The sequence below is a fragment of the Sprattus sprattus genome (assembly GCF_963457725.1).
Source record: "Sprattus sprattus genome assembly, chromosome: 3".
NCBI classification, from domain to species: domain Eukaryota; kingdom Metazoa; phylum Chordata; class Actinopteri; order Clupeiformes; family Clupeidae; genus Sprattus; species Sprattus sprattus.
The window spans coordinates 29,931,388-29,958,892 of record NC_137922.1 but is presented as its reverse complement, the minus strand read 5'-3'; the positions used below and the strand labels follow the sequence as shown (position 1 = coordinate 29,958,892).

General features: G+C 40.2%; 1 protein-coding gene across 1 annotated transcript; it reads right to left on the bottom strand.

The window, feature by feature from the left end:
* Positions 1-1,586: 1,586 nt before the first annotated feature.
* Positions 1,587-26,569, bottom strand: LOC308361604 (carnitine O-palmitoyltransferase 1, liver isoform-like). Its single transcript, XM_080834002.1, has 19 exons — positions 26,443-26,569; positions 20,499-20,641; positions 18,882-19,021; positions 16,125-16,296; positions 15,819-15,920; positions 15,592-15,729; positions 13,452-13,529; positions 10,747-10,854; positions 10,304-10,391; positions 8,930-9,125; positions 8,609-8,797; positions 8,251-8,356; positions 8,053-8,169; positions 7,781-7,945; positions 7,559-7,687; positions 4,577-4,732; positions 4,162-4,275; positions 3,982-4,074; positions 1,587-2,724 (listed from the first exon to the last, which is right to left on the bottom strand). Exons 2-19 carry the CDS (start codon positions 20,637-20,639, stop codon positions 2,587-2,589), a joined length of 2,370 nt encoding a protein of 789 aa, XP_080690128.1. The 5' UTR covers positions 20,640-20,641; positions 26,443-26,569; the 3' UTR covers positions 1,587-2,586.
* Positions 26,570-27,505: the final 936 nt, after the last annotated feature.

The window sequence follows — 27,505 nt, the reverse complement described above, 5'->3', positions numbered from 1 at the left end:
GGAATATAGGTTAAAGTGCATATGCACATACATGGAGAATCCAGGGTAGAAAGAAGCAACAGGAAATGCAGGAGTGAGTCCAATGCAGGACACATTTTTTCTTCTTCTTTAAAAGAGGACATTTTAGAGGAATGTTTTTCATCTAACCTTTTAGTTTTTCTGCAAGTGTTAGGTGTGGCATCCCAAGATGTGTACTGGTGGAAGTAGCTTGGTAAAAGCCTGGGACTGGAAGATCTGAATGTCACTATAATCCACTACTTCACTTACAATGCCATCAGTGATCGTGTAGGTAGCAGCTTTGATCTGTCAGTTTTAAGATGCTGTGTGGGAGCTATGCTACTCATTTTGTACCGACCTTCACTCTAGGAAGCAGTGCTGCCACTTACTGGAGTGGTGGTTTATGTTCTCTTCTCTGCCTTTACGAACTAACTACTCAATAGGTGACGCGTTAAAAGGGCATCTAAAGGACAGGCAGTGCTACTGTTTATAGTTTCCGGTAGTCAAATTTGCTCTTTTGAAAATTCCAGGGCATGGCAGTGGGTATACTATTACTACAATGCTCATACACTACCATTCAGAAATTTGGGATGGCCACACTGATCAACGCCATGTGGATATGGTTTACCAGCCCCACCAACACGAGGCTCATATTGCTTTTATACAACAGCTCTACAACCAACTAATTTTCTTTCGTTTATGTCGATTTTGTTTCATTCTTCACCCAGAAAATTACCTCCAACCTGAGTTTTTGGGGGTCAAGTGTTGCCAAGCAATGAGTATTGTCACTCAGTTATCAGACTCAAGTTTTTCTAATTCACTCATTAAACAGATCCAGGTTAACGAGTCTTTTGAGCCACTTGAGTCAGTATCACCAAGAGCATAAAAATCTCAGCGGTGAAACACAAGCCCACTGTCTCCAACTGCAACGATATCAATTGAAATCTGAGAGCTGTACTATAATGAAGGGGGCAGTGTACAGTTTGTGTATTTATAATTTGAATTTGAAGAAACACTGCATTTACATATTGCTAAAAAGAATATGGAACATTAACTATAATACTGTAATATTAGTTCAAAATATCAATATTCAGCTTGTACTAGGCCTATATTCAGCTTGCTACACAAAAATGAGCTACATCTACAACGTTTGTGTGTTAGTCTACACGGTTTGCCTATATTGCAGTATTTGTTTAACACTCAACTGGATGAAGTGTCCAAACAGATTATGGTAGCGCATAATGTTAAAGTTACGATCCCCTTCTCACGTTGATTATATTAGCCTATAAACTACATTAGCTTGTGTTGGGAGTCCATATTTTGCGCTGTGTGGAGGAAGTTCCCCTAAACCACTCACTCAGTCCAGATCATAGAATCTGCTATGATTCACGTGGTGCAGCAAGTTCTGGTGATTCAAGTTCCCCTGATCCACTCAGTCAGCTCACCTGCGTCCCCTGAGGCAAAGGATGACTTGAGGTGGCAACCACCACCTCGTGTCTAGGATGAGTTATGGAATGTTTGCCAGCTACTTGCTTACGGCTAGGCAGATGGACTTATGTTATAAAGAGATTGGACAGGTTAGAAAGAGAGTAGTGAGTATAAGGATCCGAGTGAATTAGGACTCACTCATCACTACTCTCCAGTCGATCGGAAAAGCTATTTGAGTACATTCATTTGTATGATCACCTGTCTTCACTTTACATGTGCATGTGTACACTCCTCATACTCCATTTGCTCCCTTTCCTCACTAGAACACTGTCAGATGTAGCATTACTAAATCACTGCCTGCCATCCTGCTCTCTCTCTTTCTCGCTTTGAAAGAATGAAAAATCACTGCCTGCCATTCTGGTCTTGCTTTGAAAAAATGGAATGTTGACGTCGTAAAATTCAATGGTTAAAGTATATCAAACATGGAGTGCTTACGATCAGTGAAGAGTGTGAGTGGGGTTATGCCAGGATATCTAAACTAATACATTTGTGGATAAAAACAAAAGAATCTCTGGTTTGACAAACAGAAGCATCAAAGGTCCTCTGCTGACAGCTTTTTAAAACAATACCCAGAAAACACTAGTCTCATCTTGTGAAGGGGGCTCTGGAATGCTAGATAAAAACATATCTGGCCAATGAATGGAACACACTAAAATGGGCAAAAAATATGTGTGGAAGATGGTTTAAAAAGGTGTTATAGACCGATACATCTTAGATGTGTGGAAGATGGTTTAAAAGTCTCTAAAGACAGATAGATCTAAGTTGAGGTGTTTGGCCCAGAGGGAAGAAACTTTGTGAAGAGCAGAAAATGAAAGATGCTGATACCACCTCTCAGGCACAGCAGAGGAAAGGTGATAGTCTGTGGTGGCTGTGGTGCTGGGGAAGTACATGAATGAGTAAACTTAATCTTTAGCAAGGAAGGCTTTAACTTCATTTCACCATAACTCCATCACCATGCCATACCTTGTGGACTGGAGCCAGGACAGTGACCCAAAGCATTGCTTCAAATCATGTCATACCTATTTAGGAAAGAAGCTGGAATGCTGCACAATTCTCCCATTTTCAGTTGTGTGGATCTTCTCTCTCACTGGCAAAAGTACTCTAAAGGTCTTTCTTCACCTTGACTTGGTTCTCTCCAGTTTGGTTCTGGCTTCTAGAAGGTTCCTTTAGATCCGAGGACATTATGTGCAGCAGGTCATCCAGAGCCCTCTTGATGTGTGTGCCATACTTATGGGAGTCCTGAGGGAGATGGGCAGGGAGCAAGGGCAGAGAGGGGAGAGATACACAGTAATGTAGTGCTTTACCTCAGACACGTATTTAGGCTACTACCTAAAGTTCAAGAAAAGGATGTATAGTAAGGTATTCAGCCTATATTCAAAAGGCTGTCATCAGATTTTTCAGGTAAAAAACATTCAGGTGCACAAAAATGCACGTTTAATTTAAGAATCTGTGCACAGCTACGGACACTTTGGCGGTTTAAGAACACATTTCCAGGCATTCATGAATCCGGCGGAGATCTTTTCTTAGGCTGGTCTTTCGAAGTCCGTAAGACGATATTTAAAAAAGACACTTAAGAAAATGTTCGAGAATGAGGTACAATTTTACTATTCATGCACAACTGCACCCATTTTTGCCTTGATCTGAGTTATGTAGCTTATTGCACACAATAAATGAAGACTCATTATGGCGACTCATTTTTAATACTGTATTTAATACTCTGCCTCTTGTACCACTAGGACCTGTCCTCTCTTCTCCTCTGCTTTCGGTCTCTGTTCCTCTATCTAGCTCATCCTCTCCTCTTTTAGCCTCTCGTATCAACGACACATGACCAGCCCTCACCAGCTTTACTTGACACTGGTGAGGGCACTTCATAACTGAGATCTGCTGCTCATCGGGTTTCAACAAGGAAGAACAGGACTCTCCGAAATAGATGTGAAATGATTTATACGCTATCTGGTAATTTGAAAAACATGTTATCATTATCCACTGTGTAGCTAATTTTTCGACGCAGTGAGCTTGTTTTCCGGATTACAGGCTTAGCTTTGGCTAATGTACATAGCCACCCAGAGTATATAGTTTTAGTGTAAAATAATAGTTTTAAAAAACCCATATGAGGTGGTATATAATTTGCGAACATTAGAAATACTAAGTACATTAGCTACTCTACTCATGAAGTTGGACTCGTTGTGACTTGCCATTATCAAAGTTTAATGTTGAACTGGTCTTGTTTGTGTGAGTTCAGTGACCTCAACCTGTCAACCTGCATGAGCTTGAGTCTGGGAGGACACACACACACACACACACACACACACACACACACTCTCCAATACAATGCAGTAACGATTTTAAAAGCTTGGTGTCCCATCTACATATAGTTCCTTTAATATGTCATTCTATACAAATTTGATGTCAACATCCACTGATGCTTTCTGATAAAAAAAATACTTAAGCATCATCAAAATCCAATGCAAGAAGACAAATTCAATTACTACTCACAGTTTGAGCACATGAGTGCTTGCTGGAGATGTGAAAGTTAATCATGTTCTCTCCAACTATGATGTAAGACACACCGTAGCCATCATCTGCCACCTATTACAGAACAACAAAGGATCCGTCAGAGGTCAGAGGTGAAAGAGTAGGACGAGAGAAGGAGAGAGACACAGTGCTGCTACTCACAGGGCCGAATCCTCCCCCACAGGAGATATACTCTGGATGGTTAACCAAGTCAAAAAGTTCAACTTGCTGAACTGGAGTTTGACTGGTTGAGAGACGCCAGGGCTCGGGCAGAACCTAAAATGAGCAGAGATATGTGCTACTATACGCATACATATGCACACATCACTTCACTTCAATGAGCATAGATATATGCTACTATACGTAACATATGCACACATAGACTTCACTTTAATGAGCAGAGATATATGCTACTATACGCATACATATGCACACAAACAGAACCTAAAATAAGTATAGATATATGCTACTATTGGGATACATATGCAAACATACACTTCACTTTAATGCTTGACTTGTTCATATATAATTAGTAAGAACAATGCACATTACATTTCCATTAAATATATAGACACACCTCTTTAAGAAATGGAGATTCTTCCCCTAGGTATTTGGAGACAACGTATAGGCAGAAAAGGTGTCTGTCGATGCCAGCCCCCGTCATGGCCATACGGTAGAGTAACTGATGCTTTTCACAAGCCTGGCGGAACAAGTGCTGACAGACAGCTACACTCTACAAAGATGGAGAGAAATAGAGAGACCTGAGGTCAACGGGTTATGATCTGCATTTCATACAGCACTCTAGAATATATACAGCACTTGAATATATACTTAAGCAATATAGTACTCGTGCGAGTGGGGTAGGTAAGGGATATTCCCACGGGTGGTGTTTGGCCGTAGCCACCAAGGCTAGAGGCCGAGTGGCGCAGTATTATATTGCTTTTATAAAACAATTCTATAGTCAACCAATTAACATTTTAACACAAATGGATTGATTTAAAAATGTTTATTTCGCTATTGTTTGTCCGCAACAAAAAATTGTTCCATTGTCAACGTCTTGGTTTGGAATTATAATAACTTTGAATTAGCGGTTATCATCAACGCACTTTAGATCTTTCATCGCGGAGTGATTTATTATTAGCTGTGAAAAGTCCGAGTTGGGTTGTTCTGGGATAATCCAACTCATGGAACGTCTCTCGTCAGATCAGAAACAGCTAAATAACGCGATAGAACCCAATTGTTTTATAAAGCACTTTAGAATATGTACAGCACTAGAATATTTACATAACTTTAGAATATATACAGAACTTTAGAATATATACAGCACTTTAGAATATATACAGCACTTTAGAATATATACAGAACTTTAGAATACAGTGCCACTTGAAAGTATGTGAACCCCTTGAGCACTAAAGAGTTTTCTGTTGTTTTACCATGATTTTTCATTTTTTTCATCACCAATTTTCCATAGATGAAATGTCAGGTTTATATTTATCATTTGCATGTACTTGTTTGGAGGGAATTGTTTGAGAAGCCAAAAAACTACATGAAACATGGAATTAGTGTATTTTCAAAAGTAAGTGAACCCCCAGCTGCATTGGTAAAGTCAAGCAGGTAACAGATTCGGTGAAACATATTTAGGTGCTTAATTAGTCAATTAAGCAAACCAATCAACTGAGACATCCTTAGGAAAAGGGTTGGGCAACACAGATTAAAAGAGAGAGGAAACCAACCAAACTACTGTAGTGCCAAGGTGTACCCACACAGATCAACAATGCCGAAAGGAAACGAGATATCCGAGAACATCAGGAAGAAGGTACTGACAGGTCTACAATCAGACGAAAATTTAATAGACATGACATTCATGATCGGGTTGCTAGAAGGAAGCCTTTGCTCTCAAGAAAGAAAAAAAACTGCCCCTTTCAACTTTGCCAGAGAGCACTTGGATAAACCAAAGGCCTTCTGGAAGTCCCTTCTTTGGACAGATGAGTCCGAGATAGAATTATTTGGTCACGATCAAAAACAACTATTTTCGTCTGATTGTAGACCCATGTACATTTACCCCAGATGCTGCCAGAGAGGTCCGAAACTCTTTAGAGGTGATGTGTGGGTTGACTTTTACCTGATTTATTCTTCTTCTGGTGCTTCTTGGTGATGGTCTTGATGGGCGTCCACTTCTAGGCAGAGATGCGGCCATGTTGAATGCCCTCCATTTCTAAATTATTTGTCTTGGATGGATGAATGGAGCTGGAATCTTTTGGAGATGGTCTTATAGCTTTCCCAGACTAATGGGCTGTCAGTACCTTCTTCCTGATGTTCTCGGATATCTCGTTTCCTCTCGGCATTGTTGATCTGTGTGGGTACACCTTGGCTCTACAGTAGTTTGGTTGGTTTCCTCTCCTTTTTAATCCTAATTAATTGACTAATTCAGCACCCAAATATGTTTCACCGAATCTGTTACCTGCTTGACTTTACCAATGCAGCTGGGGGTTCACTTACTTTTGAAAAAACACTAATTCCATGTTTTTTTGTAGTTTTTTGGCTACTCAAACAATTCACTCGAAACAAGTACATGCAAATGATAAACATAAACCTGACATTTCATCTATGGAAAATTGGTGATGAAAAAAATGAAAAATCATGGTAAAACAACAGAAAACTCTTAAGTGCTCAAGGGGTTCACATACTTTCAAGTGGCACTGTATATACAGCACTTTAGAGTATCTACACTTTATAATTGCATGGAATCATAGACCCTTCTTAATAGACTTCTAATAAATCATTTTACAATAACTTTTTTCATCTTCTTTGTATTTAATTTTGTATTATTATACGGCTCTTCAGAATGTTCCAAAAAGTACTGTTGATTCGAATGGGCCATCCCTAGGTCATACCCATACATTAATTCCTGCTAACATACCGCTGCGAAAAGATAATGACCGCTGTCATTGGCAACGGGTTTTGTACTTCTAATTCACCTATTTCATATCATTCCGCCAGAAGTCCAGTCATTTTAACGCAACAGTAGACAGTAATTTGAAGTCAGCAAGTAATGGGTTGCTATGCAACACCTGAAACTTCAAAGTTCTATTTGCTTGAAGAACTATTTATTTCTAAACGGGACTCATAAAACGGCAACTAAATCATTAAAAAGAGGTATGTTGGAGGAATGTCTTCTATCGTTTTTGGCAAGTAACCGTATAATAAGCGGGATAATGTATTGTCCGTCGGTCATTCTCCAAAAATAATTCCCTTCAGGACGAAACAACACCCTCCGCTGCATTGCATTCATCACAATCTAATTCATGTAATTTATTGATACATAATGAAGAGCTTGTTAATTACATGTAAAGTTGCTTTGGGTTATTGTAGTAATAAATGGTTTGTATGCAAAACATTACATTTTAAAATAATTAAAAGAATCACGGATACTACCTTTAATGAGTTTAAGGAAGGTTCATTGTGTGAGGCTGGACTGAGATATGGATGACTGGGTATAATGTTACTGTAGTGGGGTAGGACTGAGGTGAGTTTCAGTGCGAGTTTGAGAAAACGGTACCTCTGCATTCTCCAGTGCTCTGACAAAGGCACAGCTCTCATTGGTGCAGGAACGCACAGTTTCTGTCCTCCCCTCACGGAACAAACGTGTCATTGATGCCTCATAAGTCAGACAGAACATCCCCCTATCCTACAGTTCATAAGAGAGAAAGAGGGGGTCGCATCACTGTGCACCACAATCAAAAATATTCATGCTGACGCGCTTCCCCCTTGAGGACCTCACCCTGTAGTAGGCCAGCTGAAGCGCCACTTGAATGAAGGCATCTGGACTGAGCCGGAACCTCTTGATTCTTCCCTTCCCAAAATCTCGAAATGAGAAAACATGGAAGTCCACATCATCAGCCAGCACCTTGGCCACAGAAAGAGACTGACTGATGCGCTCCTGGCACTGCGAGAGAGAGAGAGAGAGAGAGACAGACAGAAACTGATATTCTGCACCGACATTCCTGCAGGACTGTAAATAGCAAGGATCACCACTAAATGATTGATCATTACTTGTGAAGAGATCTCCCAGTTGAGGCGCTGTGGCGGGGGCAGAGAGGAGTCCACCTCTCCCTTACAGTGGCCCTCTTCACTGTATCCCAGCTGGAAGCTATCAGTGGCTAGAACATACTGTGAAGAGAGATCCAGAGGTGACTACCCGGGGAGGGGGATGAAGGGGGTACTTGCCTGCTGAATAGTGTCTTCATTTACCTCCCACAGGTGAGCCACCACAGGCGCATCAGCCCAGGAGTGCTCTGCATTCAGGCCATTCTTTCCATTCTTGAACACCACCACTGAGAAGGATTTATCAAACCATCTACAGACCAGTTAAGCATCACAACTATTAGACAGATTAGGAGTGAGGCAACACATCATTTTGCAGTCAGTGAAAAATCTGTGTGTGTGGCATCAAGTAATGTATTATATTTATATAATAATTATTATTATTACTTCATGTTAACTGACTGGGCTCACCGATCATAGTAATGTATTATTACTTCATGTTAACTGACTGGGCTTACCGATCATAGTAATGTTTTATTACTTCATGTTAACTGACTGGGCTCACCGATCATAGCACTTCCCATGCAGGAGAGCCTTGGCATAGCAGTCCAGACTGGTGGCGGGATCGTCTCCCATCATGCCTTGTTCATCATCACACAGAGTCACAAAGAAGGCCGCCTTCTCAATGCAGTCCAGAGAGCGCTTATTCACACCAGAACTGAAGAACTCCTTCCTGGCTTGCGCCCAAGGGATTCTGGGGGAAGGGAATTCACAGGGATAATATTAAACAAAAGGTTTCTTTTTCTCCATATTTGTATGCAGATGGTTAATGTAGTGTTTTTTTCTCCATATTTGTATGCAATGGCTAATGTAGTGCGGGTGTTACCGGTCTCCTGCTGTGAAAGCTCCTAGTTTCTCCTCTCCAGGTAATGGGGCTGATGAATCATCAAGGATACGCTGAATTTGATGCTCAATTTCTCTTGGAGAAAGCAACCGCCCAGCCTGATACACCCAGAGGCGAAAAAAGCGTCCCTTGTGGTACACTGCAACATAATCACTGTCCTGCCAATGGGCAACAGTATCTACAAGCAAAACAAATAAATGCAGCCACCTTAATTCCACATTTTAGGTTTTTGTTTGACTGAAGAGTAGTGATAAATACAGAAGTCTAGATATTCAAAATCTCAGTCTGCTACATTTGTAGAATTTCTGACATTACTTTGATGCTTGTGTCCGTACTTGGATAGCGCACATAAGACAGACATAAGACACAGACAGACAGACAGACAGACAGACAGACACACAGACACACACACACTATCAAGAGCAGAAGTTTACTGTTCATTCCCATAAAAGTACTCAAATAGAGAGGGTAGAGAGGGGGACACTGTTCTTCACATGCTCATGCTGTAGATAGGCCTTAGATTAACATAAAGTGCCAAGAACCACATTGTCTTCACTGAGGTTGCATAGCATGTGAATACTTAGGATGAGTACTGTGTTTTACTGAGTGTTTGTGTACAGAACAGATTTAGGATGGATGTTTGGGGGAAAAAAAAGTATACCTGTAATTATCCCTGGGATTCGACAAGAGTCAAACATCCTCTCAAACTGATAGGAACAGCAGGGAGCAGAAGACCTCAACAACCACTGTTCCACAGCCAGGAAGAGAGAGAGGAGAGAGAGGGAGGTGGGACCCAATGGAAGCAGCAGAAAAGTCAGAAATGTGTAGACAACAAAAACAGAAGGAGGCTCAGCAGACTCAGATGAGCAGTAAACACAGTAAATACACAGTAAAGAAGACAGACTTGTGTAGTGGATGATCAAATCAAAATCACATTGGAATGACAAGAGAAGGAAATCCAGGAGAAAGTAGTGTGAGAGACCGTGCCTACAAACTAGTTGCTACTCAGATGCAAACTGACTGACTGGTACAAAGCGACAGACATTCAGCCAACAAGACAAACCACTCAGCTGTTCATGCAGGACAAAGACGCACACTCTCCCTACCTCTCCTCCCGCACAATGGCTCTCTCCTAAATGCACACTGTGTTGCTACTTATCCATTTCATTTCACTGTATTTGGTCTGGACATTCACACTTTCAAACAAATCAGTACTGAGCCAATAACTCTCCACAGTTGTGCATGTCAAATATATGTCACCTGGCCACCATAAATGATCAGCTTGTTGACATCACCTTATAATAGAGCAATGGTGTTGTCTAGATTGTTGTTTAAATGTGTCTGAATGTGTATTACCAGTCTCTTCTCCTGGTATACGTGTGGTGTTGAACATCCTCTCACACTGAGCTGCACAGAGAGGTATTAAAGTGCCTGGAACACGACTCTGAGAGAGGGACAGAGAAATGGTTGGAGTACAGACAGAAAAGAGGAGAGGAGAGGAGCTGGTAATGGTAGGGTCACATGACGGGGATGGACCAAAGGGCCACTCCCATTTGAACAAACAAAAAACCCAGACAACTAACGGGAAAAAAACAAGATGGAGAATTAAAATGGTCTGGAGGAGATGGAGTGAAAATGTGAAGCACAATATCTTCTCGTTCTCTCTCACACAAACAAACACAAACACACACAAACACATGGGCCAGTTATACTGTCTGTCACTGCAGCAAACAGATGATTATCATAGAACATATTTGTGGAGAGAACTAAATCCAGGGAGGCGTGCGTTCAATGCTCACAGGTTTAATCTCCTCTCTGTTGAGCTTCTGACGGTAGAGCAGTGAGGCATAGATGGTGTTTCCAGCCCTCGCTGCCTGGATTGGAGTTGGTGTCACATATAAGAAGTCCTGAGGGCGTGGAAATGAAATACATATAGTCAGTCTACGATTCAACACGTACAATTCTCATCACTTGACTGAAATAGTCAAACAATGAGGTGTTGCACTGTCACTGTGTGTTGTGTTTTCATTTAGTATTACTACCATGCCATAGTATTCATTAAGTATTACTAACATGCCATAGTATTCATTAAGTATTACTACCATGCCATACTAGTTTATTAAGTATTACTACCATGTCAAAGTATTCATTAAGTATTACTACCATGTCAAAGTATTCATTAAGTATTACTACCATGTCATAGTATTCATTAAGTATTACTACCATGCCATACTAGTTAATTAAGTATAACTACCATGTCATAGTATTCAATAAGTATTACTACCATGCCATACTGGTTTATTAAGTATTACTACCATGCCATACTGGTTTATTAAGTATTACTATTATGCCATAGTATGCATTTAGTATTACAAACATGCCATAATAGTTTATTAAGTATTAATACCATGCCATATTAGTTTTTTAAAGTATTACTACCATGCTATACTATTTTATTAAGTATTACTACCATGTCATAGTATTCATTAAGTATTACTACCATGCCATACTAGTTTATTAAGTATTACTACCATGCCATAGTATGCATTTAGTATTACAACCATGCCATACTAGTTTATTAAGTATTAATACCATGCCATATTCGTTTTTTAAGTATTACTACCATGCCATACTAGTTTATTAAGTATTCCTACCCTGTCATAGTATTCATTAAGTATTACTACCATGCCATACTACAAACCCGATTCCAAAAAAGTTGGGACACAGTACAAATTGTGAATAAAAACAGAATGCAATGATGTGGAAGTTTCAAATTTCAGTATTTTATTCAGAATACAACATAGATGACATATCAAATGTTTGAACTAAGAAAATGTATCATTTTAAGGGAAAAATAAGTTGATTTCAAATTTCATGGCATCAACACATCTCAAAAAAGTTGGGACAAGGCCATCTTTACCACTGTGTGGCATCCCCTCTTCTTTTTATAACTGTCTGGGAACTGAGGAGACAAGTTGCTCAAGTTTAGGAATAGGAATGTTGTCCCATTCTTGTCTAATACAGGCTTCTAGTTGCTCAACTGTCTTAGGTCTTCTTTGTCGCATCTTCCTCTTTATGATGCGCCAAATGTTTTCTATGGGTGAAAGATCTGGACTGCAGGCTGGCCATTTCAGTACCCGGATCTTTCTTCTACGCAGCCATGATGTTGTAATTGATGCAGTATGTGGTCTGGCATTGTCTTGTTGGAAAATGCAAGGTCTTCCCTGAAAGAGACGACGTCTGGATGGGAGCATGTGTTCTAGAACTTGGACATACCTTTCAGCATTGATGGTGCCTTTCCAGATGTGTAAGCTGCCCATGCCACACGCACTCATGGAACCCCATACCATCAGAGATGCAGGCTTCTGAACTGAGCGCTGATAACAACTTGGGTTGTCCTTGTCCTCTTTAGTCCGGATGACATAGCGTCCCAGTTTTCCAAAAAGAACTTCAAATTTGGATTCGTCTGACCACAGAACCGTTTTCCACTTTGCCACAGTCCATTTTAAATGAGTCTTGGCCCAGAGAACACGCATGCGCTTCTGGATCATGTTTAGATATGGCTTCTTTTTTGATCTATAGAGTTTCAGCCGGCAACGGCGAATGGCACGGTGGATTGTGTTCACTGACAATGTTTTCTGGAAGTATTCCTGAGCCCATTTCGTGATTTCCATTACAGTAGCATTCCTGTTTGTGATGCAGTGGCGTCTAAGGGCCCGAAGATCACGGGCATCCAGTATGGTTTTCCGGCCTTGACCCAGATTGTTCCAGATTCTCTGAATCTTTGGATGATATTATGCACTGTAGATGATGGTAACTTCAAACTCTTTGCTATTTTTCTCTGAGAAACTCCTTTCTGATATTGATCCACTATTTTTTGCCGCAGCATTGGGGGAATTGGTGATCCTCTGCCCATCTTGACTTCTGAGAGACATTGACACTCTGAGAGGCTCTTTTTATACCCAATTATGTTGCCAATTGAACTAACAAGTTGCAAATTGGTCCCCCAGCTGTTCCTTATATGTGCATTTATCTTTTCCAGCCTCTTATCTTTACCTGTCCCAACTTTTTTGGAATATGTAGCTCTCATGAGATCCCAAATGAGCCAATAATTGGCATGACATTTCAAAATGTCTCACTTTCAACAATTGATATGTTATCTATATTCTATTGTGAATACAATATAAGTTTATGAGATTTGTAAATTATTGCATTCCTTTTTTATTCACAATCTGTACAGTGTCCCAACTTTTTTGGAATCGGGTTTGTAGTTTATTAAGTATTACTACCATGCCATAGTATGCATTTAGTATTACAACCATGCCATACTAGTTTATTAAGTAATACTACCATGCCATACTAGTTTATAAAGTATTACAACCATGCCATAGTAGTTTATTCAGTATTACTACCATGTCATAGTATTCATTAAGGATTACTACCATGCCATACTAGTTTATTAAGTATTACTACCATGCCATACTAGTTTATTAAGTATTACTACCATGCCATAGTAGTTGCTGTTGACCATGATGGGGTTGCGTCCTCTCAAGTAAATATACTCCTCCCACCAGTCACTTACCTGCAAGAACACATATACTTACAGTTCCACAGAAATGTACACATGAAACATGCACCATGTTATATTTCACAGGGTTATATTTTTGCTGACTTTCCATATAGGGCACTGCAACTGACACATTTCAATATCTCAAGACCCCCTTAAGCTGTTATTTTGTATACTTATTCTTGGCGACATTTGTTGACATCTTCTAGTTCCATTTGGCCCACACCACACAACAAAATGGCCGTGAACAACCAATCAAAATTCAGCAGCCTATACATGGCTGTGTGAATGGCCTTAAGATCTGAATGAAAGTTTGCAGGCTTATTCATTATGGCATATAGAAGCTTTTTACCCAATGTTAAACAAATCAGCCATAAGATGTATTTACAACAAGCTACAACATCTAGTCCTCTGTTCCACCAACATTATTTTTGAAGACGGATCAAACAATGTTGTCTTTAAATCCTTGTGAATGTAACATTTAAAAAAGTCAAATGGTCCACCTGTTGAACCGGTTCAACCTTTCTCTACATTGAACCTACTGCTTGGACCCTGATGATCACTGGTTGTGACTATATACAAACATATTATTATGATTAGAAATATACAGTACTGTGCAAAAGTTTTAGGCAGGTGTGAAAAAATGCTATGAACTAAGAATACTTTGAAAAATGTAAACAATAAATGTTTATTTTTTATCCATTTACATGGTAAGACTGAGCACAGCAACAAGACACAACGTAGTTATACTGCATCAGCAGGGTCTCTCCCAGACAAAGATTTCAAAGCAGACAGGGGTTTCAAAATGTGCAGTTCCAGCTCTTTTGAAGAAGACGTTGAGGATCGTAGACGCAGTGTTCAGCCAAGGAAACTTAATGCAGCTGATGAAAAACACATCAAGCTTATTTACCTTCGAAATCGGAAGATTTCAAGCAGTGGCATCAGCTCAGAACTGGCAGAAACCAGTGGTACCCAGGTACAGACATTTACTGTCCGGGGAAGTCTGGCCAGAAGTGGTCTTCATGGAAGAGTTGCAGCCAAAAAGCTCTACCCCGACAAGGAAACAAGGCCAAGTGACTGAACTAAGCACGTAAACATAGAAACTAGGGTGCAGAAACATGGCAGAAGGTGCTCTGGACTGATGAGTCAAAATTAGAAATATTTGGCTGTAGAAGAAGGCAGTTTGTTCGCTGGAGGCTGGAGAGAGGTACAATAATGAGAGTCTGCAGGCAACAGTGAAGCATGGTAGAGGTTCCTTTCCAGTTTGGGGCTGCATTTCTGCAAGTGGAGTTGGAGATTTGGTCAGGACGAATGGTGTCCTCAATGCTGAGAAATACAGGCAGATACTAATCCATCATGCAATACCATCAGGGAGGCGTATGATTGGCACCAAATGTATTCTGCAGCAGGAACATAACCCCAAACATACAGCCAATGTCATTAACAACTATCTTCAGCTTAAAGAAGAACAGAAAGTCCTGCAAGTGATGGTATGACCCCCACAGAGCCCTAATCTCTACATCATCGAGTCTGTCTGGGTTTACATGAAGAGACAGAAGAATTTTAGGAAGCCTACATCCACAGAAGATCTGTGGTTAGTTCTCTAAGATGTTTGGAACAATTTACCAGCCGTGTTCCTTCAAAAACTGCGCAAGTGTATCTGGAAGAATTGATGCTATTTTGAAGGCAAAGGGTGGTCACACCAAATATTGATTTAATTTAGAATTTTCTTCTGTTCCTTCACTGCATTTTGTTAATTTATGAAGAATTGATGAAAATAAACTGTTAACACTTCCATTTTTGAAAGCATTCTTAGTTTACAGCATTTTTTCACACCTGCCTAAAACTTTTGCACAGTACTGTATCTGTTATAAAGTCACACTCATCCTCATAAAGGTCAGGTCACAAAACCACGGAACGTAACTCACAGGTACTGCTTCACAACGTATCAGTGTATAGCCACGGCGGTGGTCATATGACATTATCATATTATTATTATTATTACACCACTGTGTGGTACATCTAGTAAACAGTTGAGACAGACAAATAAATTCCAACACATAATAGGTTTACTCACATAGTTTGCAGCCCATAGTGCTTTCAGTTTGAGATACCATTGAAGCCTCTTCCCCAGACCGTTCTCAAAATCTTGAGCCAGAGTAGTCATCCTCTCAAATTCAGTATTGTCCAGCAGGGGGCGCACAGACTCCAGGTACTACACAATGAAAGAAGGACGTCTTGATTTGAACAGTTGTTACAAATCAAGACACAAACATGCATACATATATGACTGGTCTTGCTTACACTCTTGATTGTACTGTCAATGGCAGGTAGAGGGAGGTTGGGCAAGGAGCCTTGATAGCTGTACAGTAAAGGTTGCCTGCCTGAGAACATCTTCACCAACCCCTGAGGAGGAGGCAGAGAGAGGATTACTCAGTCAGGAAGCCTTATGGAACCGTACAGAGTACTGTGAGGCACTGCTTTTAACAATAATAATATTCATTGAGACAACACAAGTGTTATTCAAGTAAATACTTATAAATGACTTATAAAGTAAACTTTTTCTTTTTCAGGAAAGTAAAGCTTTCAAAAGAATGAGGGGACACAGACCACCCAGACTCTGGTGGTGTTGGAGATCTGTCCGTGCTGCTCGAACATCCAGTGGTGATAAGAGAGGAGCTGCTTCAGACAGAAGCGCATGGTGAAGATCAGTGAGAGCCAGAGCAGGGTGCTGAACACCACCGCTGACACAAGAGTCCGGCAGTGCACACTGAGGACCTCGCTTAGAGGGATGGAGGAGAGAAACAAAAACAATCATGTGCTGCATTTGCCAGGGTGCTGCAAATAAACAATGGAGTGAATGATATGATATAAGTTTTGCATTAGTCTTTACAGTTCTGTATGTGTACATGTATTTGAGTAAGGGCAAGTGAAAAACTAAATAAAAATAAAACATAGGCTAGTAAACTGCCATGGATGGTACCATCCAAATGGGTGACACCTCTTTTTATTTGAGTGTAATTTTTACAAAGAACCGTCAGCCAGGAGATGTTTCACATTGTGCTTACATCAGACATATGAGTATTTAAGATGCAATGACAGAGGAGATGTTTAAAATAAGGAGCTTGTTTTATTGAAGTAATTTCAGTGCAACACTTAAAAGAAAATACAGAAGACTAGACTATTTTCAGCTTTAATGAAGGCAGTCAGCACAACTGTCCTGGAGTCTGGGTTTAAGGGGTAACAATCCTGCACCCTGTCTGCAACGCTATAAAGCCAAGTTCGCTGCTATGGCAGTCAAAGTACACACTCACTACAGCACACTGCACTCCCAATTAGAGCATGCACACATGCATCCTTCACCCATTTTCCCTGCCATACTTCCCCCCATCCCAAAGTGCCCCACACACTAGTGTTTCATCCATCTCACTAGTGTTTCACACATCTCACTAGTGATTCAGACATCTCACACATCTCACTAGTGTTTCACACATCTGACTGGTGTTTCACACATCTCACTAGTGATTCACACATCACACTAGTGATTCACACATCTCACTAGTGATTCACACATCTCACTAGTGATTCACACATCTCACCCATCTCACTAGTGTTTCACACATCACACTAGTGTTTCACACATCTCACCCATCTCACTAGTGATTCACACATCTCACTAGTAATTCACACATCTCACTGGTGTTTCACACATCTCACTAGTGTTTCACACATCTCACCCATCTCACTTGTGTTTCACACATCTCACCCATCTCACTAGTGTTTCACACATCTCACCCATCTCACTTGTGTTTCACACATCTCACCCATCTCACTAGTGTTTCACACATCTCATTAGTGTTTCACCCATCTCACTAGTGTTTCACCCATCTCACTAGTGTTTCACACATCTCACCCATCTCACTTGTGTTTCACACATCTCACCCATCTCACTAGTGTTTCACACATCTCATTAGTGTTTCACCCATCTCACTAGTGTTTCACACATCTCACTAGTGTTTCACACATCTCACTAGTGTTTCAAACACCTCACTAGTGTTTCACACATCTCACCCATCTCACTTGTGTTTCACACATCTCACCCATCTCATTAGTGTTTCACCCATCTCACCCATCTCACTAGTGTTTCACACATCTCACTAGTGTTTCAAACACCTCACTAGTGTTTCACACATCTCACCCATCTCACTTGTGTTTCACACATCTCACCCATCTCATTAGTGTTTCACCCATCTCACTAGTGTTTCACACATCTCACTAGTGTTTCACACATCTCACCCATCTCATTAGTGTTTCACCCATCTCACCCATCTCATTAGTGTTTCACCCATCTCACCCATCTCATTAGTGTTTCACCCATCTCACCCATCTCATTAGTGTTTCACCCATCTCACTAGTGTTTCACACATCTCACCCATCTCATTAGTGTTTCACCCATCTCACTAGTGTTTCACACATCTCACTAGTGTTTCACACATCTCACCCATCTCATTAGTGTTTCACCCATCTCACCCATCTCATTAGTGTTTCACCCATCTCACTTGTGTTTCACACATCTCACCCATCTCATTAGTGTTTCACCCATCTCACTAGTGTTTCACACATCTCACTAGTGTTTCACACATCTCACCCATCTCACTTGTGTTTCACACATCTCACCCATCTCATTAGTGTTTCACCCATCTCACCCATCTCATTAGTGTTTCACCCATCTCACCCATCTCATTAGTGTTTCACCCATCTCACTAGTGTTTCAAACACCTCACTAGTGTTTCACACATCTCACTGGTGTTTCACACATCTCACTGGTGTTTCACACATCTCACTGGTGTTTCACACACCTCCCTAACTCAGGGCGTCCACCTATCCTTGGAGTTCCTGGTGAAGTACACACCGGACACGCCTCTGATGACGTGATGTTCATATGCTGGACTGACATAACTAATACTACTAGTGATATCTTGATCATTACATATCAACATATTTAGTGAAAGCATCTGCAAACATTCTTCTCCCACATTCATTTGAAGGTTTCAAAGGCTTTGCTGGTTGAAGTAAACAAATACAGATCTATCTCTGTATGGATCCTTTTCATGTTTACAGGAGCCTGTCAGCAATGATAATGAGCAGTTTACTTAGACACAGATGCTTGCTCCTCGGGATTCCATTGTATAGCTGTTTTGCGGTTGCCTGTTATAGCATTCTAACTAATACTGGACCAATTTCAATTATTTGGATCTTAAAGGGCCCTGGATGAAAAAATCCAAAAGTTTCCCCTTTAAATGTAATGCGTATGCGTATGCCTTACATTCTGTGTTGAAGATTTGAATTGGCAGTTTGAACACACACCTGACAGGAAGGTGCTCCTGGATCTTGCTGATGAGGCCCATGGAGGGATCTGAGCGTGTGTACATGGTGGCCAGGATTGCTATGACGACAAACAACCAAGATGAGGGGCTAGCAGGGTATACACCAGTGATCACACTGTTCTGTAGAGAAAAGATTACAGATATCTGATTACATTGTTTATCTGGAAAAAAACTTAGGATGGAAACAACCAAAAGATAGAGAAGAATGGAGAGAAATGAAAGAGTGTGGTGCAGTGTTTTGTAAAGTATTATTTTCTTGTATTAACCATTGCATTCATTTGCATTTCCCCATTGAAACAGTGATTATCAGAATACTTCCAGTATTACCATAAATATCTTCATCCTATGAAATGAAACAATAAGACCCCTCTGCTGTTATGGTACGGACTGTTGATAAAGCCGCATGAATGCAAAAACTATTTCGCAGAGCATCTAAGCTGAAGCCAAAACCATGCACTGAAAAAAGGGAGAGGCGGTTTGATCTTAAATTGGCAGCTTTCTCCCCCCAGTGTCTGCATGTACAATTCAGCTCACATTGCTGTGTCCGTTAGATTGAATTTTGAGAGAAGGTGCGACTACAGTCCCACCCTCCCAATAAGCATCCCAACTTGTGCAGGCCCTGGTCATTTCTAGACAAGACTACTGCAATGCAACATGAGCGGCCTGTGTGGTGAGACCGCTGATGATTCAGAATGGATGAGTTTATTGAAGTTCATGAAGATCGGCCATTCACACTGTCAAATTGATAGTTCCGATTGGATTGGATATTGATGGCCATTTTTGCTGACTGAGAAAATTGGTACTTTAGAAAATGTCAGCAAATATGGGCAAGTATAAGTACACCAAATGTCAAATGTTTCAGTTGTAGTGGCCCCTTAATTTATCATGCATCCAAGGAATTTGGTAGTTAACTTAACCAAGTTTCATAAAGTTTGAAATTTCATAGCAGAAGGCACTGGCCAGTGAGTAAATCTAATTGGCTTGCATCTTTGAAACGGCTTTACTGTGCAAATCACCACAGTATACGGGGATGGTTTTGCCTGAATATTACAACTTTGAACCATATATGATGAAATCCATGTTGGATACTCTCAGATTATGGCACGTTATATCTGAGCGTATCTTATCTCTGGATTGGGACCACTTTCATACAAACAGAAAATAAAGTTAATGGATACATGTTTCTGGTATCACATGAACCTACCAAAATGTCTCGCCTTATATGTTAATATCCGGTAAACGTTACACATATGGTATCCATGGTGGGGAACCTTGACATATGACTTAGCCTCATGTCGGATATTCAAGGACATGATTGAAATCTGATCAAACTGATTGTGGATACTCACTGTTTACTCACTGTTTATGATTTATGTCTGGATCATATTAATCTCCGCACTTTGATACTATCGCAATATGAAGTTAAGATATTGTTTCAATTAGCTTGCAATCCTCTTGTGAATGCTTCACATACAATGTATTTCTTTTTGTAAACATACTTAATATATATGTCACTGGTAGACAGACCACGGTGCGGATGTTGGCCATGTTATTTTGATGATTATTTAACTATATCCAAGACACAGAATGCACTTGCCTTAAGACGAATAATCCGCTTTTTCCAGGATCTGAGCCCAGAGAGGTAGACCTCCGTGAGGGCCTGATGGGACAGCTGCAGGTCCATCCCCTCAGGAGTGATGGTGAACTGGAAGGCCACTGCCTGGTGGGCTTCTGCCATACCTGCAGAGGGGGCCAGTGAGGAGAATGTTATCGGGATGTCTGGGCCACCTGATACAGGAGCACACTTCTCAGCTCGCTACCATCCTCAGTGCTTATAGAGTAGCACAGTTTCAACATGGTACTGATTGTGTGTGGTATCCAGGGAACAAGAGGCATGTGGAGGAGGAGGGGCAATATATAACAGGAGGCATGCTATAGGCTGTAGTAAAGATTTCACTTGAACCCTATCAAGGTAAATACTCAGAGCACATAACATATCAATTCAATTCAATTTTATGAATATAGCGCCTGAACAACTAAATCACATCACAGAAAACGGCTATAGGGAATATCTTTCTTCATCCCACTAGGAAACACAGATGAGCTCACAGATGGGGAAGAGCCCTCTCAATACTCAGGACTCAGAAAATGAATGATTGACTGACTGAAAACTCAAAGAAAGAGATAATGCATCAGCAAGTCCTGCTCTAAAATTCTAGTATGGAATGCTTGTGTAGTTCTCCCCACACATGGTAAAAGGCAAGAACGGATAAAGAAGCCTGTTTTTTTTTTATTAGACATAAAGTTTAATGATAAGGAAATTGATTAAAAACTGTTTCTGGAAAACACAGAATCTTGCCAAAAATCTAATTGAATTTGGCAAAAACTAAAGAAATGTAGTCTTTGCATGTAAAGTACCCAAGGACATGTAAGAAGGTTGTAGGTGGGAGAGTGGAGGTATCAGGATGAACCAGTCATCAAGTTGGCATTTCTAGAAGACACAGGAGTGGATTTTGTAACAGATCCTTTAATTAATCATCACTTTGTATGACGTCCCGGAGGGTGATCGCAATATTTGTTATGCCATTACTGAAGGTGAACTTGAAAATGCACGAAACAGTTTTATTCTTGGAACACAAATCATTTAGGCCCTTTGTAAGGGGATGTACGCGCACTCTGTTAAGTGCTGTATCCAGCCAGTTGTCAGGATAGCCTCTTGAGCTAAAGTCCCTAGAAAGAAGTTTCGCTTTAGCTTCAAAATCAGATGCCTTATCAGAACAAGTGTGATTCTTGACACACATTTAACAAATACAGACACTTGACACACATTATCCATCTTGACACACATTTAACAAACACAGACAATCGACACACATAAAGTACTCAAGGTTCCAAACCTTACTCAACCATTAAAAACGTCTCTAACATGACACATATGAAATATACTTAATGAAACATTTCAGATCATTATATCCCAATTTTGCTGGTGCACATTATATTTTTACTGTGACTGTTGCTCTGCTAGCCTAGTTTTACAGGGTAAAACTGATGTGCAACACACCTAGCTTGTAATCTGGAATAGCATTTAAAAGGTTTCTCTCTTGTATTGTGAGTAAATCCATTTTTGCTATACTTGCAAAATGAAATTGACAAGATGAACATAGTCATGACAGCACCACTGCAAATGCATAGTCAATCCTCTGCATCATATAAATACACCCACCGCCTTGCTCCGCCACCACATCCAAACTCATGTTGGGGCTTCCTCAGTTTCAAATGGCATGCAACGCTACTGAAAAAACTGTGGCACAACCTGAGACATGTTAGGTATAAAGCCCAATTTACCAATTTAAGACGGAAAACCAGGGACTATGCTGATCCTTGAGCAAACACTTGATAACACTCTTAATGCTGTTTTATTTAGTTGTGACCACTAGGTGACACTGTTTTGTCTCATTTGTGCAGATCTACCCAGTACGTCCAGTATTTCCAGTGGGTGTGAATGTACTGGTCAGTGTTTGTAACTAGAAGCTTATACTAAATCACAAGAACAGAGCAGTTTTGCCCTGGGAAAGTATGTCATTAGGCTAGGCTAATATTCACCTCAAGGTGGGAGGGAGAGGACTCAGACATCATGGTATCAGAGGGTGAAACAGAGGGCGATGACTTTTGACTAACCCCTAAACACAAGCATAGTCAGGGTGCAGATGCAAGCAGCTCTGTGGAGAGGTACTGGGAGAGAAAAGAGGCTAGAGAGAAAGAGTGTCAAGAGGAGAGCGATGAACATTATTCTTGTTGGACTATGTTGGCTCCAGCTTTGAGGAGGCTACCTACAGTGAGACAGCCAAAGCTAAAGGTTCAGCTAAATCTGCATGAGGTTTGGTGAAATGCACATGTACACTAGGCAAACACATATGTATACTGACGAAAATAACTTTTTTTTACAACCAACCAACACCCACAAAAAACCTGTGATGAATAAATAAATTGATCAAGTAATGAATTACATTCACTGTTTTTTTTTTTTTTTGCTGTGAAACTTTTTTATTATCATTATTTTAATTATTATTATTTTCAAATGTGCAAGTGTTCAAGTATGGTGTATTATTTATCCTTATTTATCGACTTCAGATTGTTTCCATGCTTATTTATTTCAATAAATGATTCAGTTAATAGATAGATTATCATTTTACTTTACTAGGTTCACAACAAAAGAAAGGAATAATTTGAAATGCCCGTGGGAAGAATGACCATATAATAGTCTGTCCATTCTTGATTAAAAGCTCTGTTTTCGCCGTCAACTTTTCTCGTTTTAGAGCACTCCATGTGAAATTACTTTTCTCTCTTAATTATTTCTCCGTCTACCATCTCTCGTCTCTTCACCGAGTGTTTATCTAAGCAATGCTCATCGGAATACACAGATTTGATTGGCTGAGTAGTAACATATGAGATTTTTTACAACAAATGGAGTTGTTCTTTGAGTTTCGTGGGTTGCTAAACCAGTGCCAGTTTCAATAGAAACGCTCCTGAATAATTCTCTGTAATTTATCGGTTATAGGTCCGGCTCCGCATAGGAAGCCATCTGCGTCCGGACACGGACCGCTGTCTGCCTATTAGTGACCTTGGGTACAGAGTGTCATTATTGTGCATGGCTTAGACAGGTCCATGGTTACGGCAAAATATTCTGTATGTGCTCCACAACTCATCTCCTCATTCCTGTGTCTATCCTCTACTACTACCTGCTGGTTAGGTTCTTGCTAGCATTGATCATCTCGTTCCTGTTCTGGCCTTAATCACCTTAAGATACAGTAAACAAAGAATATGTATTACTACTGAATATTTGATAATGTGCCGTTATAATTATGATGGCATAGGCTACTTTCCATCTAGGGCATCAATGCGGTTAGGAAAATGCCATCTCATGTTGGAAGCCCTCTGGACTATTCATCAACAAGGCCTCTGCTGGTGAAGGCATATTGATTGACCATACAAATTAAAATGAGGTCGCAGACAACCTTCACAGTCCCCGCTATAGTTGATATTGCCAACCTGAAGCTCGATGTAGTGGTAGTAAAAATGTTGCCAGTACTGAGAAATCTAGGGAAAAGATAAAATAGTTACACCTTTTAATTTGGTCCAACTCAATTTAACCTTAATGTTTGACTTAAACGCGTTGTAATGTAGGCAGCCATGCGTCAATTGTTTACTTGCTTTAAGCCAGCAACTTTCTAGGCACGTCATGGGATAATACCTAAGAAACGTCATTCGAACGCCACATACAGCCGCGGAAAAAATTAAGAGACCACTTCAAAATTATCAGTTTCTCTGGTTTTACTATTTATTGGTATGTGTTAAAGTAAAATGTACATTTTTGATTTATTCTATAACCTACTGGCAACATTCCTACCAAATTTCAAATAAAAATATTGTCATTTAGATCATTTATTTGCAGAAAAATGACAATTGGTCAAAATAGCACAAAAGATGCAGTGTCTTCAGATCTCGAATAATGCAAAGAAAACAAGCTCATATTCATTTTTAAACTACACAATACTAATGCTTTAACTTAGGAAGAGTTCAGAAATCAATATTTGGTGGAATAACCTTGATTTAAAATCACAACTTTCATGTGTCTTGGCATGCTCTCCACCAGTCTTTCACATTGCCGTTGGGTGACTTTATGCTACTCCTGGCGCAAGAATTCAAGCAGCTCGGCTTCTTTTCATGGCTTGTGACCATCCATCTTCCTCTTGATCACATTTCAGAGTTTTTTTTATGGGATTCAGGTCTCGAAATTGGGCTGGCCATGACAGGGTCCTGATCTGGTGATACTCCATCCACACCTTTACTGGCCTGGCTGTGTGGCATGGAGCATTGCCCTGCTGGAAAAAACACTTCTCAGAGTTGGGGAACATTGTCAGAGCAAAAGGAAGCAAGTTTTTCTTCCGGGACAACGTTGTACTTTGCCTGGCTGAGGTTTGTAAAAGACCATAAGGATTGAACCAAAGCCGACTGGAGGGTCTCCTAGTTCGTTTTCTCTGATGAGTCCAATTTTCAGCTTTGCCCAACACATGGTCGTCTGATGGTTAGACGGAGACCTGGAGAGGCCTACAAGCCACAGAGTCTTGCACCTACTGTGAAATTGGACTCATCAGAGAAGACGAACTAGGAGACCCTCCAGTCGGCTTTGGTTCAATCCTTATGGTCTTTTACAAACCTCAGCCAGGCAAAGTACAACGTTGTCCCGGAAGAAAAACTTGCTTCCTTTTGCTCTGACAATGTTCCCCAACTCTGAGAAGTGTTTTTTCCAGCAGGGCAATGCTCCATGCCACACAGCCAGGCCAGTAAAGGTGTGGATGGAGTATCACCAGATCAGGACCCTGTCATGGCCAGCCCAATTTCGAGACCTGAATCCCATAAAAAAAACTCTGAAATGTGATCAAGAGGAAGATGGATGGTCACAAGCCATGAAAAGAAGCCGAGCTGCTTGAATTCTTGCGCCAGGAGTAGCATAAAGTCACCCAACGGCAATGTGAAAGACTGGTGGAGAGCATGCCAAGGCACATGAAAGTTGTGATTTTAAATCAAGGTTATTCCACCAAATATTGATTTCTGAACTCTTCCTAAGTTAAAGCATTAGTATTGTGTAGTTTAAAAATGAATATGAGCTTGTTTTCTTTGCGTTATTCGAGATCTGAAGACACTGCATCTTTTTTGCTATTTTGACCAGTTGTCATTTTTCTGCAAATAAATGATCTAAATGACAATATTTTTATTTGAAATTTGGTAGGAATGTTGCCAGTAGGTTATAGAATAAAACAAAAATGTACATTTTACTTTAACACATACCAATAAATAGTAAAACCAGAGAAACTGATAATTTTGAAGTGGTCTCTTAATTTTTTCCGCGGCTGTATGTTTATTATAGCCAGACATTAATGAACGGAAAGTCTCAGGAAAAGAGCCAGAACTCCAACATATAGTGAGAGCCTCAAACTCCATCATAGTCATCCTAAATGACTGTCTGAACCTGTCGTAAAACAGCTTCAGCTCTTGAACAATAGTACGAAACTCCCTGTTGTCGTCTACGTTCGAACAACGGGTGTACCGTGTACCGTGTCTTGAGAGCATGTTTATAATTAATATGTCTTCATCACTGCTGGACAACTCCATCATTCACTCAGGACAACACTGACAGTCGCGACGCGAAATCAGCGTGAAACAAGCACACGCAATAGAACGCGAAATATATGCAAATTTGCATCGGACTCGGTATGCATACTCTGTTCGAAAATGTGGTGTTTGGCAAACGATTTTCTCGCTTCGCAATTTCGTGTCTGGTGTATGGTCAAATCTGCTAGCTAGCAAGCAACTTGGATGGCAAGGCAACTCCGGAAAACATATAAAGGCAGTGTGGGTAACTTCAGAAGGTCTGGTCGTCATCAGTTCTATATTACGCTGAGCGGGCAAACATACCGTTAATTATGTACTGAGCATGTTGCTAATACAGCTGAATAATGCAGCTGGAGCACAGAACTTACCTGAAATGTATAGGCGACTCAGTAACGCCGAGTTGGATCCCGTTAGCTGACTCGCAGAAAAGATCACACTGCACCGTTCTTGCTAAAACGTCTTAATGTCATATGCTACAATTCTGCACGTTGTATAAAAATAATTGCAATATATGTGTGTTCCTTATTGTCGTGAGTAAGTGCTCAGCGCATAGCTTGCTTGACAACTTTGAGGTACATCTCGAACAATTATACATCCTCTGGTTCGTGCCCCGGAAATTGTTCTAAGACAGACGTCACGAAAATATGAGTCGACCGGAAGTTTGTAGTTTATAGTGTTAGCATTTGAAAACGGTCTGGATCCCTAAATAAAAAAAGTCCTATGAAAGAAATGCTGAAAATTAAATAAATGCTGTCGAAAATGAAAGAAAAGCTTTTACAGCACGCCATGAACTGTATTGCCAAACACAAGTGAGCATGAAAGCAAACTTAGTGACAGAATTTGATTCCTCATTTGAACTATTTGTAAAATCATCTCTATGTTGTCTAATGGGTAAGATACACTTTTTATGGTTTATTAAGGTCTTTTTGAAATAAAATAATTCAGGCTGTTACCATTTCTAAAAATGTAAATAAGGAAATGCAAATTGAAGAAGACTATTGTTACCTTCTGCACCATTTTAAGGTTAGTTAGACTTATTTGCTCAAGCCCAAGCGACTTACAACATATTTAAAAAAATGAATTAATATAAAAAGAAAAATGAATAGGCATAACAATATTAAGTTAAAATCCAAGTAAGTTAGAATGTTTCTGCAACTCTGAAAGTCTGAGAAGGTTTAAGTGAAGCAAAATGTATATCTGCTCCGGGGATAAAAATGGAATGATGAAAAACTTAAATAAACATGAAAAGTTAATTTCAAATTCTCTCCCCTACCACAGTTCCTTTTGATATTTGTATTACGCTTTTATAAATACCTAAAGGATGTCATTATGCTTTAGAACTCCAGTCCGTTCACTCCATTCATTTATTCCACATTTAAATCCATTAAGTCCATTGCATTTTCAATAATGATGCTAATTTGGAAGGTCACA

Bases quoted from the DNA above. Each gene is read 5' to 3' on its own strand.
- LOC308361604 (XM_080834002.1), bottom strand. From the start codon at position 20,639: ATGGCAGAAGCCCACCAGGCAGTGGCCTTCCAGTTCACCATCACTCCT. The intron at 15,730-15,818 runs GTAAGCAAGACC...TTCATTGTGTAG, and splicing joins TTGACAGTACAATCAAGAGT to TACCTGGAGTCTGTGCGCCC. The intron at 4,733-7,558 runs GTACCGTTTTCT...CCATCTTTGTAG, and splicing joins GAGCACTGGAGAATGCAGAG to AGTGTAGCTGTCTGTCAGCA.